Below are 12,384 nucleotides of genomic sequence, written 5' to 3' on the forward strand. Positions count from 1 at the left end.
GGAAGGTCGTAAATTGCTGAATAAATTGCTATAAAACTTGTATAAAATTAGATTAATATCTAGCCTAATTTCTCCCGTTGCCTTTTGTTATGAAAAATGAGGCTACCAATACACTGTGTAAAGTTGGATTTATTTGGGCCAGAGAAATTCATTCATGTTAAATAACGTAAACCACACCACAGATTTCATTAAAAGTGTTTGAAGCAATAATATCCTTTTATTAGAAAAAGGTGCGAGAGCGCATGGCCAAATGGGTGGGTGGAGTCCATCACCCCACCACATACGGGTGTCTATTGAGTATTATGCAGTGTGAATAAATAGACACATACTTTTGCTTTGGTGCACTTTCGAGGAAAGTCAGGGCCCTTTTGAAATTTATTTACCCATACACCACCTTCCTTGACTCCTGGAGCGCACTGGTGTGATATTATGGTACAATTTTAAGGAATATTGGGGGGGGGGGGGGGGAGAGATGCGAGATAAAATATGAATGTTGAATAGAAACCACTTTGCACCATTTGTATGTAAAATTAAATTGACATGTCTATACCTTGCTATACGATAATTTGAACTCAATTTTATTTATTGACCCACTTTTAATTTTTCAAATCAAAAACTTAAGTTGTATTCAGAGCATTTTAAAACCGGTTATTTGTCACTTACGTTATGCTGGTCACTTTTAATCATTAAATTACACCAAAATATATCATAACTGAGCTTAGCAACATTTGAAATCCTACCGTAAGATAGGAAATATATCAAGAATGAGTTTATGTCCCTTAATACACCGTTTACACTTAACTTGAACATGTGACCTAGTTAACCACCTGCTTCCATCCAGGGGCAAATTTGCCTCCGCGGTGCCGTCGATCTCCGGAACTTCATTTGCACATCAAAAGATAACGGATGATTCCTGACAGCTCTCTGGAGTCTCCACTTCCTGTATATGCTTGATAAAAATAATTTATTTAGAGATATATGTATGTACCGGCTATTTTTCTATTAAATTATTTCACAGAGATAAAAGTCACAGTCTGGACCATCTTAACTACAGCAATAACGCTACCAAACACATAGGACGATGCTGCTAATGTTTCCAGTTTGACTGTTATTATCATATAAAAATTTTAAGGACCGTGACCAAGACATCATAACCTTCTGATTACTTGGTTAAGAATTTTTTTTTCTTTCTTAAAGAAATACAAATGCAAAATATACCTTGGCGAGAATTGCCGTTTGGGAGACAATTCGCTTATCCTGAGTTACGTCCCTTGGTGAATATGGTCGGTCCTCGCTCTCAAAATTCGCTTCCCTAATCAAGTGAATACACCGCAAATTAATGAATTATTTGCACTAGTGCATGCATTTATAATCCTTCATATCTATAATGAATCACGAACAATGATAAATAAAATGAAGTTCTATAATTTTCCAGTTTTTCTGTAAGTTTTAGCTAAAATTAAGTAATATGTATTTTATGGTTGTGGTGAAACAAACCAAACTATACCACCCCCTCGGCAGTGCTGTGGACTACTGGATGTTCATGTGTGTGTTTTGGATTTTTAATGTTGTTGTTGTTGTGGGGTTTAACGCCATTTTTTCAGCACACGATAGGCTATACATGGTGGCCAGTATTAATGGTGGAGGAAGAACCCGGGAAAACCCCGGAAAGAACCACCGACCCACGAGAAGCTACTGGTTTTCTCACATACCAACATTGGCCGAAACCAAGACTCGAACCCACGCAGACAGAGGTGAGATGGCAGTGATCCGTAACGGAGATCGCTTTAGACCACTCGGCCGATTTTTAATTTAGCTTTAACAATGTGAGTCATAACGTTACGATGTCTGAGTGTGGCAGTTTATTAGTGATGTCTATTACTGGAGTATCCTGCCGCGGACATGTGGTATCATGTCCCACCCAGTCACATTATCCTGACACCAGGCCGACCAGTCCTAACATTAATCTTTTGTAAGTCTTTGGTATGACTCGGCCGGGGTTCGAACCCGCGACCTCCCACATCCCAGGCAGACGCTCTAAGACTAAGGCCGCTGGAGTGGTTAACTATGTGTTAAATTGCCTTTAACCGTGGCAGTGACTGAGGATAATGCAATTTTAAGATGCCGCATAAATTATACGATAGCTCTTCAAGTTAAAAATGCTGAATACCCCAGTTGAACTATGTTTACCAAAAATATTTATTTTATAAGATGTCTTAAATATTTATGGGATATCTTATAAACTATACAAGGATCTCATATTATAAAATAAACATATCAGTGAAGCATAGTTATTTAAGATAGTTCCTAAATTGTTTAGGATATCTCGGATTTCATATGTGAATATTACAAGATTCTTCATAAACCTTGAATGAGCTTATTTTAAACTGTTAAGATACCCATCAAATTCATGAGATTTAAGCATTTCAGTTTATAAGATATTTTAGTTCATGATATAAAGTTAACAAATACTTCACAAGAGATATACTTTTCATGTTGAACCCCCACCCCCGCGAAGATCTAATTTTGACTTGCAATAGAAGCTGGCCAATTTAAGCATTCCTGCTCAGAATCGATCCCTCGTAGAAACAAGAGGCCCTAGTATGCCCAGATCTTGTTCACCTGTTAGTTGACATACCTTTGCTTGTGGATGCAAAATGTTGCTAAAATCGAAATGTGGCGAAAAAGAAAGCGTGGAGCACATAGTTGATACATTATCTATTAATGATTTGTTTTATATTTCTATAAATGATGGCGTTATTTATCTTCTCCATTAATGATGGTGTTATTTATCTTCTGTCCTATAAAATTCAAAATATTACGTTTTGGAGACCGGTAAGATTTATGATTTAGAGACCGCACCTTTCTTTTTCTTTATTATTTGTAAAATGAATTTGTGATAAATTAATTATGAAAACTCGTCAAAGGAATCGTTTTCTTTCTAAATCATACATTTACGAAGTCATTAATAAATACAGCGAGCAGTTTCTTTTACTCATCACATCTAGTACATTTGAAGCACGCCCAAAACCTGCAGCAATGGACGTGCTACGCTACATAGACAAATGACAGCAACATTGAAGTGTGGTGGAAAAACAAATTCTGCTAATGAGCACGCCGTAAAATCCATTGGAGACGACCCATGTACTGAAGACTTTTGCGATTGGTGGCCGTTAATGGGATAATTGATGAAGATATAGACCTACACAAGGATATTGGGGGTCCAAAGCATTCGTCTAGTTGTAGGTTGTGGAGGCGGCTTCGAGTCTAACGCCATACGATATGGGCCACTAACTGGGAGGAAGAAACCGCGTAGCTTATAGGAATCTCAGACTTGCCAACCCTGACGAGTCCGTCTCAGTAAGGGTAGATTATTTTTCCCCCTAAGCTTGACCAGTGTTCAGTAAGGTGTAACAAAATATCAGTAACTGCTATTATAAGGCTGGAAAACGTAATTAAAAGTTAGACGCAGCTACGATAAACATTATGGTCAATTGAAAAGTTTGTTACGTACACGTTGACCGTATTTGCCACTATTACAGTTGCACAAACTTTAGTTACAAACCCTATGCAATTCTTTTTCCATTTCACATGACAGCAATCAATCTCCCGCCACGGCTTACTCAAATTGGCACTCAATGTCCTTTCCAGCTTTTCTTCACAAGAATCTGAATACTATTTTTATTTTTTTGCGTAAACTTTTTCAAAAGTTTATTTTCCTTTCCCCATAATCAGGCATTTGCAATTTAACTATGATACTGCCCTTTAAGATAACACGCAGTGTGGTACACACGTGCCAATGGCAACGTACATACAAATATGGATTGCTCACAGTAAAGTGTGAAAGGAAACGATGGAAAATGTACATTGAGAAGTAGCACTGACCACGAAAATACAACCCTTTACAGTACACTCCACTCCTGCTAGCTAAACTATATCCACATCAAAAGTTTCACCCCTTAACGTCGAACACTTTTCAAGTGATGGAATTCCCCCACAACCATTTGCTAACAATAATGCGCAAGTTTAATCACTTAATCTCAAATGAATCAAAAAGCAGTGCTAGAGGGCAACTCTAGGAAACAATATACACTTAACCGTTATCATCCACAACCAACCCCGTTGTGAAGCAATATGCACACATCCCACCAAATGTGTTGTGACATGTGGCAGCATACAAATCAGTTTCATCTAATCCCCTTCTCTTAACTGGTTCAAATTTTTCAAGTCACATGAGCGAGTTGTCATTTTTGACCAACTAAGATTTAATTAAATAGGGTTCTAAACGCTGCTGGTTTAACATTTTTACCACAAGTGCAATACATTGACCAGGGAACCACATTAAATTACTGGCAAACTTTCTCACATGCCCACACTGGCTTACCCAACCTTGATATTTGGTCATTTCAAGTGGCACAGTTTTATTAATGAAGTTATACAAACGTTACAGTTAGGATTCGTGCAAAGTTTGGTTAAATCTTATTTCAGTTTAGGATCATTTCAGTCTTATTTGAAAAAACTCATCAGCGACCCGATTTGACAATCTACAATAAACTGAAAGCATTCACCATCATGTTCTGCTGTACATCTTCTATGGAAGTGAGAAATCAGTTTTCAGTCTTGCAGGCCACTTGAATTCTTTTTAAAATAGTTTTCATTACAACAACCACACCAGTCTGTCAAATAACACAAATTTACTTACAAGGCCTTTATGCCATGCCTGCCAACTATCCTAAGTGATTTAGAAATCAAAACAGCAATTGTTGATAGCTATGAACATACAAGCTTAAATGTACTTAGTACTTCTACTAAAATGAAGACTGGAGTAGACAATTGTCATAAGCTTTTCTAGGTCAAAGTTTTTAATTTCTTCAACGTGGCCTTCAATGTCCATGATAATGATCCGAAATCTGATAAAGGAGCAAACATGTTGATCAAATGAAAACACACTTACTGTCTGAGAATTTATTGCAGTAGTCTTTTAAAACAATTTTTTTTAATTAAGTTGAAATTTAAAAGACTACATGTTTTGTTGCTGTTTATTGACATGAAATGTGGAATTCTGTAAACATTTAGGTGATGTAAAACACATAACTTGTATATTGTTTGCATGTGTGCATATTTTTTTAGACATACATGGTGTTCTCATGTAAAGAAACAATAAAAGTCTGTAGATGTATAAAAAGTTAACTTAGTAGATAAAAGATTTCAAAATCATGTCTTTTTTATCAGGCAAAAGATTTATGCAGCCTCGCCTTCCTCTTCCTCCTCATCGAATTCGCCTTCCTCTTCAGCTGTTGCATCCTGGTACTGCTGGTATTCAGAAACCAAGTCATTCATGTTGGATTCAGCCTCAGTAAATTCCATCTCATCCATACCCTCACCAGTGTACCAATGCAAGAAAGCCTTGCGACGGAACATAGCTGTGAACTGCTCAGAGATTCTCTTGAACAATTCCTGAATGGCTGTGCTGTTGCCAATGAAGGTTGACGACATCTTTAGACCGCGGGGTGGAATATCACAGACAGCGGTCTTAACATTGTTGGGGATCCATTCCACAAAGTAGCTGCTGTTCTTGTTCTGGACGTTCAGCATCTGCTCATCAACCTCCTTCATGGACATGCGTCCTCTGAAGATGGCTGCCACAGTGAGGTAACGACCATGACGAGGATCACAGGCAGCCATCATGTTCTTGGCATCGAACATCTGCTGTGTCAACTCTGGAACTGTTAAAGCTCGGTACTGCTGGCTACCACGGGATGTCAGGGGAGCAAATCCTGGCATGAAGAAGTGGAGACGAGGGAATGGAACCATGTTAACAGCAAGTTTCCTAAGATCTGCATTCAACTGTCCTGGGAACCTAAGACATGTTGTGACACCAGACATAGTTGCAGACACAAGGTGGTTGAGATCACCATATGTTGGGGTGGTCAGTTTGAGGGTTCTAAAGCAAATATCATACAAAGCCTCATTGTCAATACAGTATGTCTCATCTGTGTTCTCTACCAGTTGGTGTACAGAGAGGGTGGCATTGTAAGGTTCAACTACAGTGTCGGATACCTGAAATAAACAAATGTATGCATTAAACTCCAACTTCCAAGTACAGCAAAATCTAGAATACCCAAACACATGTTTACAAAGCACCACCAGAGGATATCAATTATTCCTATTTAATTTTAAATTTAATAATCAATTATTCCAGGTAAAAACTTTTCAAAATTCTCGTTTCATACACAACTGAAGTTTCCAGTTTAAATAAAACAGAAGCAAAAACTATTTTCAATATTGCAAAACTTCTGAAAGTACTGGAATCAAATTTTCTACCCATCATGTGCCACAAGATAAATCTACAAAAAGGTTGGTTCCTTGCACCTTTTTGTGCTTTATACCGACCAGAAATCTGGTGTTTTATACATTACAATGCTTAAGCAATATTGATCAGACAAAAGAAAATAAATATTTCCTCTTACACTGGTCTTAAAATTCGGGTATACAGGTGTTTTTAAAAAAAAGTATTTTAATTTATAAAAACGTTAAGATTCATTTAATAGATTTATTTTTCTTACTTTTGGTGATGGTACAACGGAGAACGTGTTCATGATTCTGTCTGGGTACTCCTCACGGATTTTGCTGATAAGGAGGGTGCCCATACCAGAGCCAGTGCCGCCACCAAGGGAGTGTGTTAGCTGGAACCCCTGAAGGCAATCACAGCTTTCTGCTTCTTTCCTAACAACATCAAGTACGGAGTCTACAAGTTCAGCACCCTCTGTGTAGTGACCCTTGGCCCAGTTGTTCCCAGCACCACTCTGTCCAAAAACGAAGTTGTCTGGTCTAAAGATCTGACCAAATGGTCCAGATCGGACAGAGTCCATGGTCCCTGGCTCCAAATCCACCAATATTGCACGTGGGACATATTTGCCACCTGAAAGTAAAAAAAATTTTTTTTTTCCTCACATCTTTGCATATTCTTCCCAATCAAATACTACAAAAGAAATTCTAAGGCTCTTGCAGAAACTGGCGCAATATAAATGGAAATGACCAACATGCTGGTGTCCAATTATCTTTTCTTAAGTTGTACTTCTCTTGCACATCTGGCTCTAAAGCAACTACATGTCCAAGAGTGAATGTTAGCATCTGTTCATCAATGTCCTTCATGGATAATACCAAAGGCAAAGTAGTTTTAAAGTTTCTACATCACAAGTGACCACTAGTACCAACCAGATCTTGTACTAACACTGATTCTCAGCAAAGTCAACATTTAGTTGCAATTGTCAGGTGATTGCACATTTTTGTAAAGGTTCATTACAACTTGGGTGATCAGAAAAACAATGCGGGTCATAAAATATCAGGCTGTGTACATTTATACAAGTGATGAACTCTACAAATGACCGATACTATTTCAAGCCATTCATCAGCTGCGAGCCAAGTGATAGCTGATGGATTATAAATATCACGACTACATCTGACAATTCAGGCAACTATTCAGCTCTATTCATACTCAACAAAATTTCATGACAATCTTTTCAATTTATGTCACTATAGGTGGTAGTGACTACATGCAAACCTAACAGTTCTTGGATTACTTCTAATGCTATAGCTTAATTGACCTTTCAGACCTTTTTTTGAAGTGTGCCAAAAGTATTAATCAAACAGGTAAACGTAGTGACTACATGCAAACCTAACAGTTCTTGGATTACTTCTAATGCTATAGCTTAATTGACCTTTCAGACCTTTTTTTTGAGGTGTGCCAAAAGTATTAAACAGGTAAATGTTATACAGCACAAAAATAACCAGACAAAAGACCAAGATTAACATCTGGGCCAGATCACTTTCAGCTTTTCCACAATTGCATTCTGAACTTGTCAGTCTACACTAAATGGCTTCATTATCACTTTCACATCCACCTGGTTACCAACGACAACAAAATCACACATGGTAACCAGGTATGCCTGTATAAGCACCGGCCATTATTGAATGCATGCTGCAACATGCATTTGCCAATGACCTGGAACTTATTTATACTTTAACATGCCCAGATTGTAATTTAAAATACATGCAATTCGATAATAATAAAAGATTTTGATGCAGTTTCACTTGGTAAAAACTGTAAATCAAAATACAGTCACAGAAAAATTCCATACACAAATCAAACGCTCTGAAACAAACCCTTCCGACTTGTATGCTCCTTATAAGCTCTAGTCCAAGTGTCCTCTAACCCTTACCACCCCATTTTTGATATTTGGACGTTTATCTTGTGGTGTAGAGTCCATCACCTATCGAAAAGTTGGAATTCGTCTATACCATTTGGTGTCGGCATAGGGTAGCAGCTTACTAACAAAATTTCAGAGATATACCGCAGTCACATGACTACACAAATATCGCGACATACATGTCAATGATGCCAGAGTTCAAATAGTCTCGTGATACCAACAATAAACCATTTCTAATAATGTTGCAGGAAAACAAATCGAACAGAAAGACACTAATATTTACAGAAAAATGAAACAAACTTCTAAAACTTTCTGAAAACAACAACCAGAAATCTGTAAATGTTGCAGCAACTTGGACATAAACCATATTCAACAAGTGGAGAGCACAGGTCAATGTGGTAGTCACGCTATACCAAACAAAATACACGTGCTTAGTACTTGATGAATCTGGTTTTCTCCACCTCACTGCAATACCAACAGGTTTCTTGATCTCTGAATAAATATGTTGTGAATTAAGTGTAGTATATTTATGTACAAGTATTATACATTTTCAAATTCAAGGTACAAGTTTTGAAATGGTTTACTGTTGATATCACGTTACTATAGGCCCTCTGATGTCATGTGACTCAAAGCAAATGGCGAGTTCCATGTCAAATTTCATCAACGCTGTGGTTACATCTTGTCTGTCAGTGGATTAAATATATAATGAAGGCTATATCTGCGGTTTCTGAGAAAATAAATCCTACTCCTATCGATTTCATGCACGTATATCTCAATAAAATGTTATAGTTTTCCTAGGCCGGCTAGTCAACAGCTACCCTATGCAGACACCAAATTCCAAATTTTCGATATGGCAACAGACTGGCCATACACCCCAACTTAAATGTTCAAATATCAAAAAAGAGATGGCAGGGTCAGAGGAAACTGGCTATAGAAGCATTTGTAAATTTTAAACATGTTTCTCTCAAAAGAAATGTTTGAAACATTTAATTTTTTTATACTCTGAATGCTATCCCACTCTACCCATGTATACTTCAATAAATCATACCAGTGGCTTCATTGTAGTAGACATTTATCCTTTCAAGCTGCAGGTCTGAGTCACCATGGTATGTTCCTGTGGGATCAATTCCATGTTCGTCTGAAATGACCTCCCAAAACTGAAATACAAGAGAATTTTTTTTTTAAATAACATGCAATAATTCAATCAGTTGTTGTTCATCCAAGATTTACAACTGTATAGTGTATACTTTTGTGGGATGGTGATAGCTATGTCATTTGATAGATCTGCACATGGATTTTGCTTCAACACAGAAAATTAAGGTGAAATCAGGGTAGCTTAAAGAAAGTAAAGTCCAAAAATAATTTCAAGAAATTAAAAAAAAATACAGAAATATTTATAGTATACAAATCACATTCTCACGTTTGATCTAGTCCTATTTGGTGCACACAAGCTTCATATTCGTATACGCATTATTCTGAGGATTGAACACTTCTGTCTGATCTTCTAATCTTCCATTATATTATTTTTCAAAAATTATCAATATTTAATTCGAGTGAACGTGTCTAAATGAGTTCACCGACGTGCACTTTACCCATGCTCGCACTGCGCGGTTTTGGCGCAATTAGCTTTTTGACAGACAATAGGGCGACCTTCCACACCTACCTCGATTTAAAAATGTGTGGATAAAGGTCAGGGAAAACTCCACCGGTTAAATTTCGGTATTGCTTGCTACAAAGGAGTTCAACGCTTTTCGCCCATTACAATTTGTGAACATGCAGTAACAACGTAGCTTTTTAGGGGCTTACGGACATCAATGATTCAGAATAGGTCGTTCAGGCGTTTAATTGGATCGGTGACCGGCAGGGCCTGTATAAACAGCGACGTTTACCTGATGGTCAACAGTCTTCCAAGTCCGAAATTTGTTTAAAATGGCGGCTAGTAAGAAAGAAAAAAACTCGCCGGCCGGGTTTAGGCGACAAAGAAATCGATAAAAATTATTCCCATTACAAAGGCTGTCGAAATAGGCTTTGAAGTTTGAATGACCAAGAACAACCACTTGTATTAAAACAAAAGAACATTTTTTTAAGCACGACTCGGGAGGTTTTCGAATTCACTTTTTATGTAAACGTGCCAAGAGTTCGAACAATGGCCAATTCATTAACGTCCGCCCAACCGGTTGAAACCGCCGACTGAATAAGGCTGGCTTCGCGAAGGTGCTATGGTCTATGTATATTGATAGCCAAATAAGAATATCCATAAAGAAACGATTTTCATTCTATCTCTTCATCTTTCCGCGTCAATGTATAGCTACAATATGAATCAAGTACAATGTTTAAAATTTGTATCAATTATAAAAAGATGGCGGCCAAATAATGGATACATTGTTAAGACCATGGCACGTGATATTATTCGGTTGCAAAAACTGCCACAATTACGCGCAAAAAATATCTGACGAGAAGAAGAAAAAAGTAACAAATACCAAAATAAAGAAATTACCTTGGCACCAATCTGATTACCACACTGACCAGCTTGCAAATGGACGATCTCCCTCATGGTGATGAAGTTGGGGTGAGCGTTATTCTACGTCCGATGTAAGTTTGAAAGTGAGCGAATTCAGGGCAGCCGTTGAATATATTAGGCCTCAATTGAAACGCACCAACTAATCAGATCTGTCCTTTGTGTTGTAGTAACGACAAAACAAACGTTTTGATTGGTTGATTCGAAGCACCTGCTTATAATAACTTTCCTTCCTTTGACTGATTAAGCCGGTTGGTACATGATTCACCATGATCCACGTCATATACATAAGTCCATGGTCGCTCTACTGTCTAATGATTTATAAAATCATTCTATCCGCTATCAATAAATTAGTGTTGATTATATTCCTTGTGTCGGAATAATCAATCCTCAACAGTGTAATGAAGTTTTCTTCACTGAACAGTTCACAATCGTCCATTAAATTAATATAAATGTATTATAATAATATTGTATAAAAACAATAGAAGGCTATAATCGTTCTCTGCATGGGAGTCCGCGAGAATTTTCCGGGTGGGGGAGGGGACGAAGCCAAAATCAAAGGGCAGAGGCTAACACTGGACAATGGATTTTAAAATAAATAAATATGGGAATTGGGGTGTGCCCATTGTTCTCTGCAAAAATAGAATCCTTGTTTATAAAGTGTTTATTAAAGTGTAATTATATCACGGGTATTATTAAATCATTATTTATACAGCAAACGGAAAATAGTTATGAACGGATGAACAGAGAATCACGATATATCTTTAATGATATTCAAAGCATTGGTGTAGCAACTAAAGAAGCGTTAAAAGAGGAGAAGGGGTGGGTGGTTATGTATGGTTGAAATTATGTCAATGGTTGGTAGAAACAAAAAAAAAATTGACATTATTTTAACTACATGCAATTTACTGAGGACTTGAGAAATGTTCAGAACCGACAATGTAATCATTTAATTCGGTCTTTCGGGTTCTCGCTTGACTAGATATACCAGCCGCCATGTAGTGCTGAAAAAATGGTTTTAAACCCAAAACAACAACACCAACAGCATGCATATACAACTTTTTAAAGCCATATTTTAAGCGTGGCATTCATTGAATAAGATGCTGCGTTAGAATTATTCCCAAAAATGACAGACATAACAGCTTGTTGCATCGGTATCACGAGAAACAAATGAGTAATTAAAAGATCCATTGATTAACAGATTTTACTCTGCAGAAAAATATATACGCATCAAATATGAAATGCGGCGTGTATATCCTTTACACACATGGGAGGAAAAAATGTATAACTAATGACTATCACATAAAATGACCACCAGTAATCCTGACAAAGAGAACAAACTTTATTTGTTTAAAGTTTAAAACCTATACACCAAGTGTTTTATGAAGTGGAAAAATATCGTACTTGTACTTAGGATAACAACTGCATATCAAGAAAACTGTTTGAGGCATATCAGCAGATATACAAGGCGGTGGGTGGGTGGGTGGTGATTTTTTTTTTATTGCAATATGACCATGTGCAACAAAATGAATTTGACTAGCATGTGCCTTGCTGTAAAAGAAATACAGATCGTATGCACAAAGCTCGTACACAGTTGAAATTTCCTCAAATGCACAAAGAACAACCCACGAATAATAAAACCATACCTACGGCATG

At 37.2% G+C, this 12,384-nt stretch overlaps 1 protein-coding gene across 1 annotated transcript; it reads right to left on the bottom strand.

Moving 5' to 3' along the window:
* Positions 1-4,950: 4,950 nt before the first annotated feature.
* On the bottom strand, positions 4,951-10,866 carry LOC149773231 (tubulin beta-4B chain). The gene is made up of 4 exons (XM_089946593.1): positions 10,708-10,866; positions 9,259-9,367; positions 6,567-6,922; positions 4,951-6,060 (listed from the first exon to the last, which is right to left on the bottom strand). The coding sequence occupies exons 1-4, from the start codon at positions 10,762-10,764 to the stop codon at positions 5,242-5,244; spliced, it is 1,341 nt and encodes a 446-aa protein (XP_089802719.1). The 5' UTR covers positions 10,765-10,866; the 3' UTR covers positions 4,951-5,241.
* Between the last annotated feature and the right edge of the window lie 1,518 nt (positions 10,867-12,384).

The sequence above is a fragment of the Sinohyriopsis cumingii genome, unplaced genomic scaffold, assembly GCF_028554795.1.
Source record: "Sinohyriopsis cumingii isolate HCF-2022 unplaced genomic scaffold, ASM2855479v2 utg000810l, whole genome shotgun sequence".
In the NCBI taxonomy this organism is placed as follows: Eukaryota; Metazoa; Mollusca; class Bivalvia; order Unionida; family Unionidae; genus Sinohyriopsis; species Sinohyriopsis cumingii.

Excerpts from the sequence above, each read along its gene's own strand:
- LOC149773231 (XM_089946593.1), bottom strand. The coding sequence starts at position 10,764 with ATGAGGGAGATCGTCCATTTGCAAGCTGGTCAGTGTGGTAATCAGATT. Across the intron at positions 6,923-9,258 it reads CTACTACAATGAAGCCACTG|GTGGCAAATATGTCCCACGT; the intron begins GTATGATTTATT and ends TTTTACTTTCAG. Across the intron at positions 6,061-6,566 it reads CCGTTGTACCATCACCAAAA|GTATCCGACACTGTAGTTGA; the intron begins GTAAGAAAAATA and ends TGTTTATTTCAG.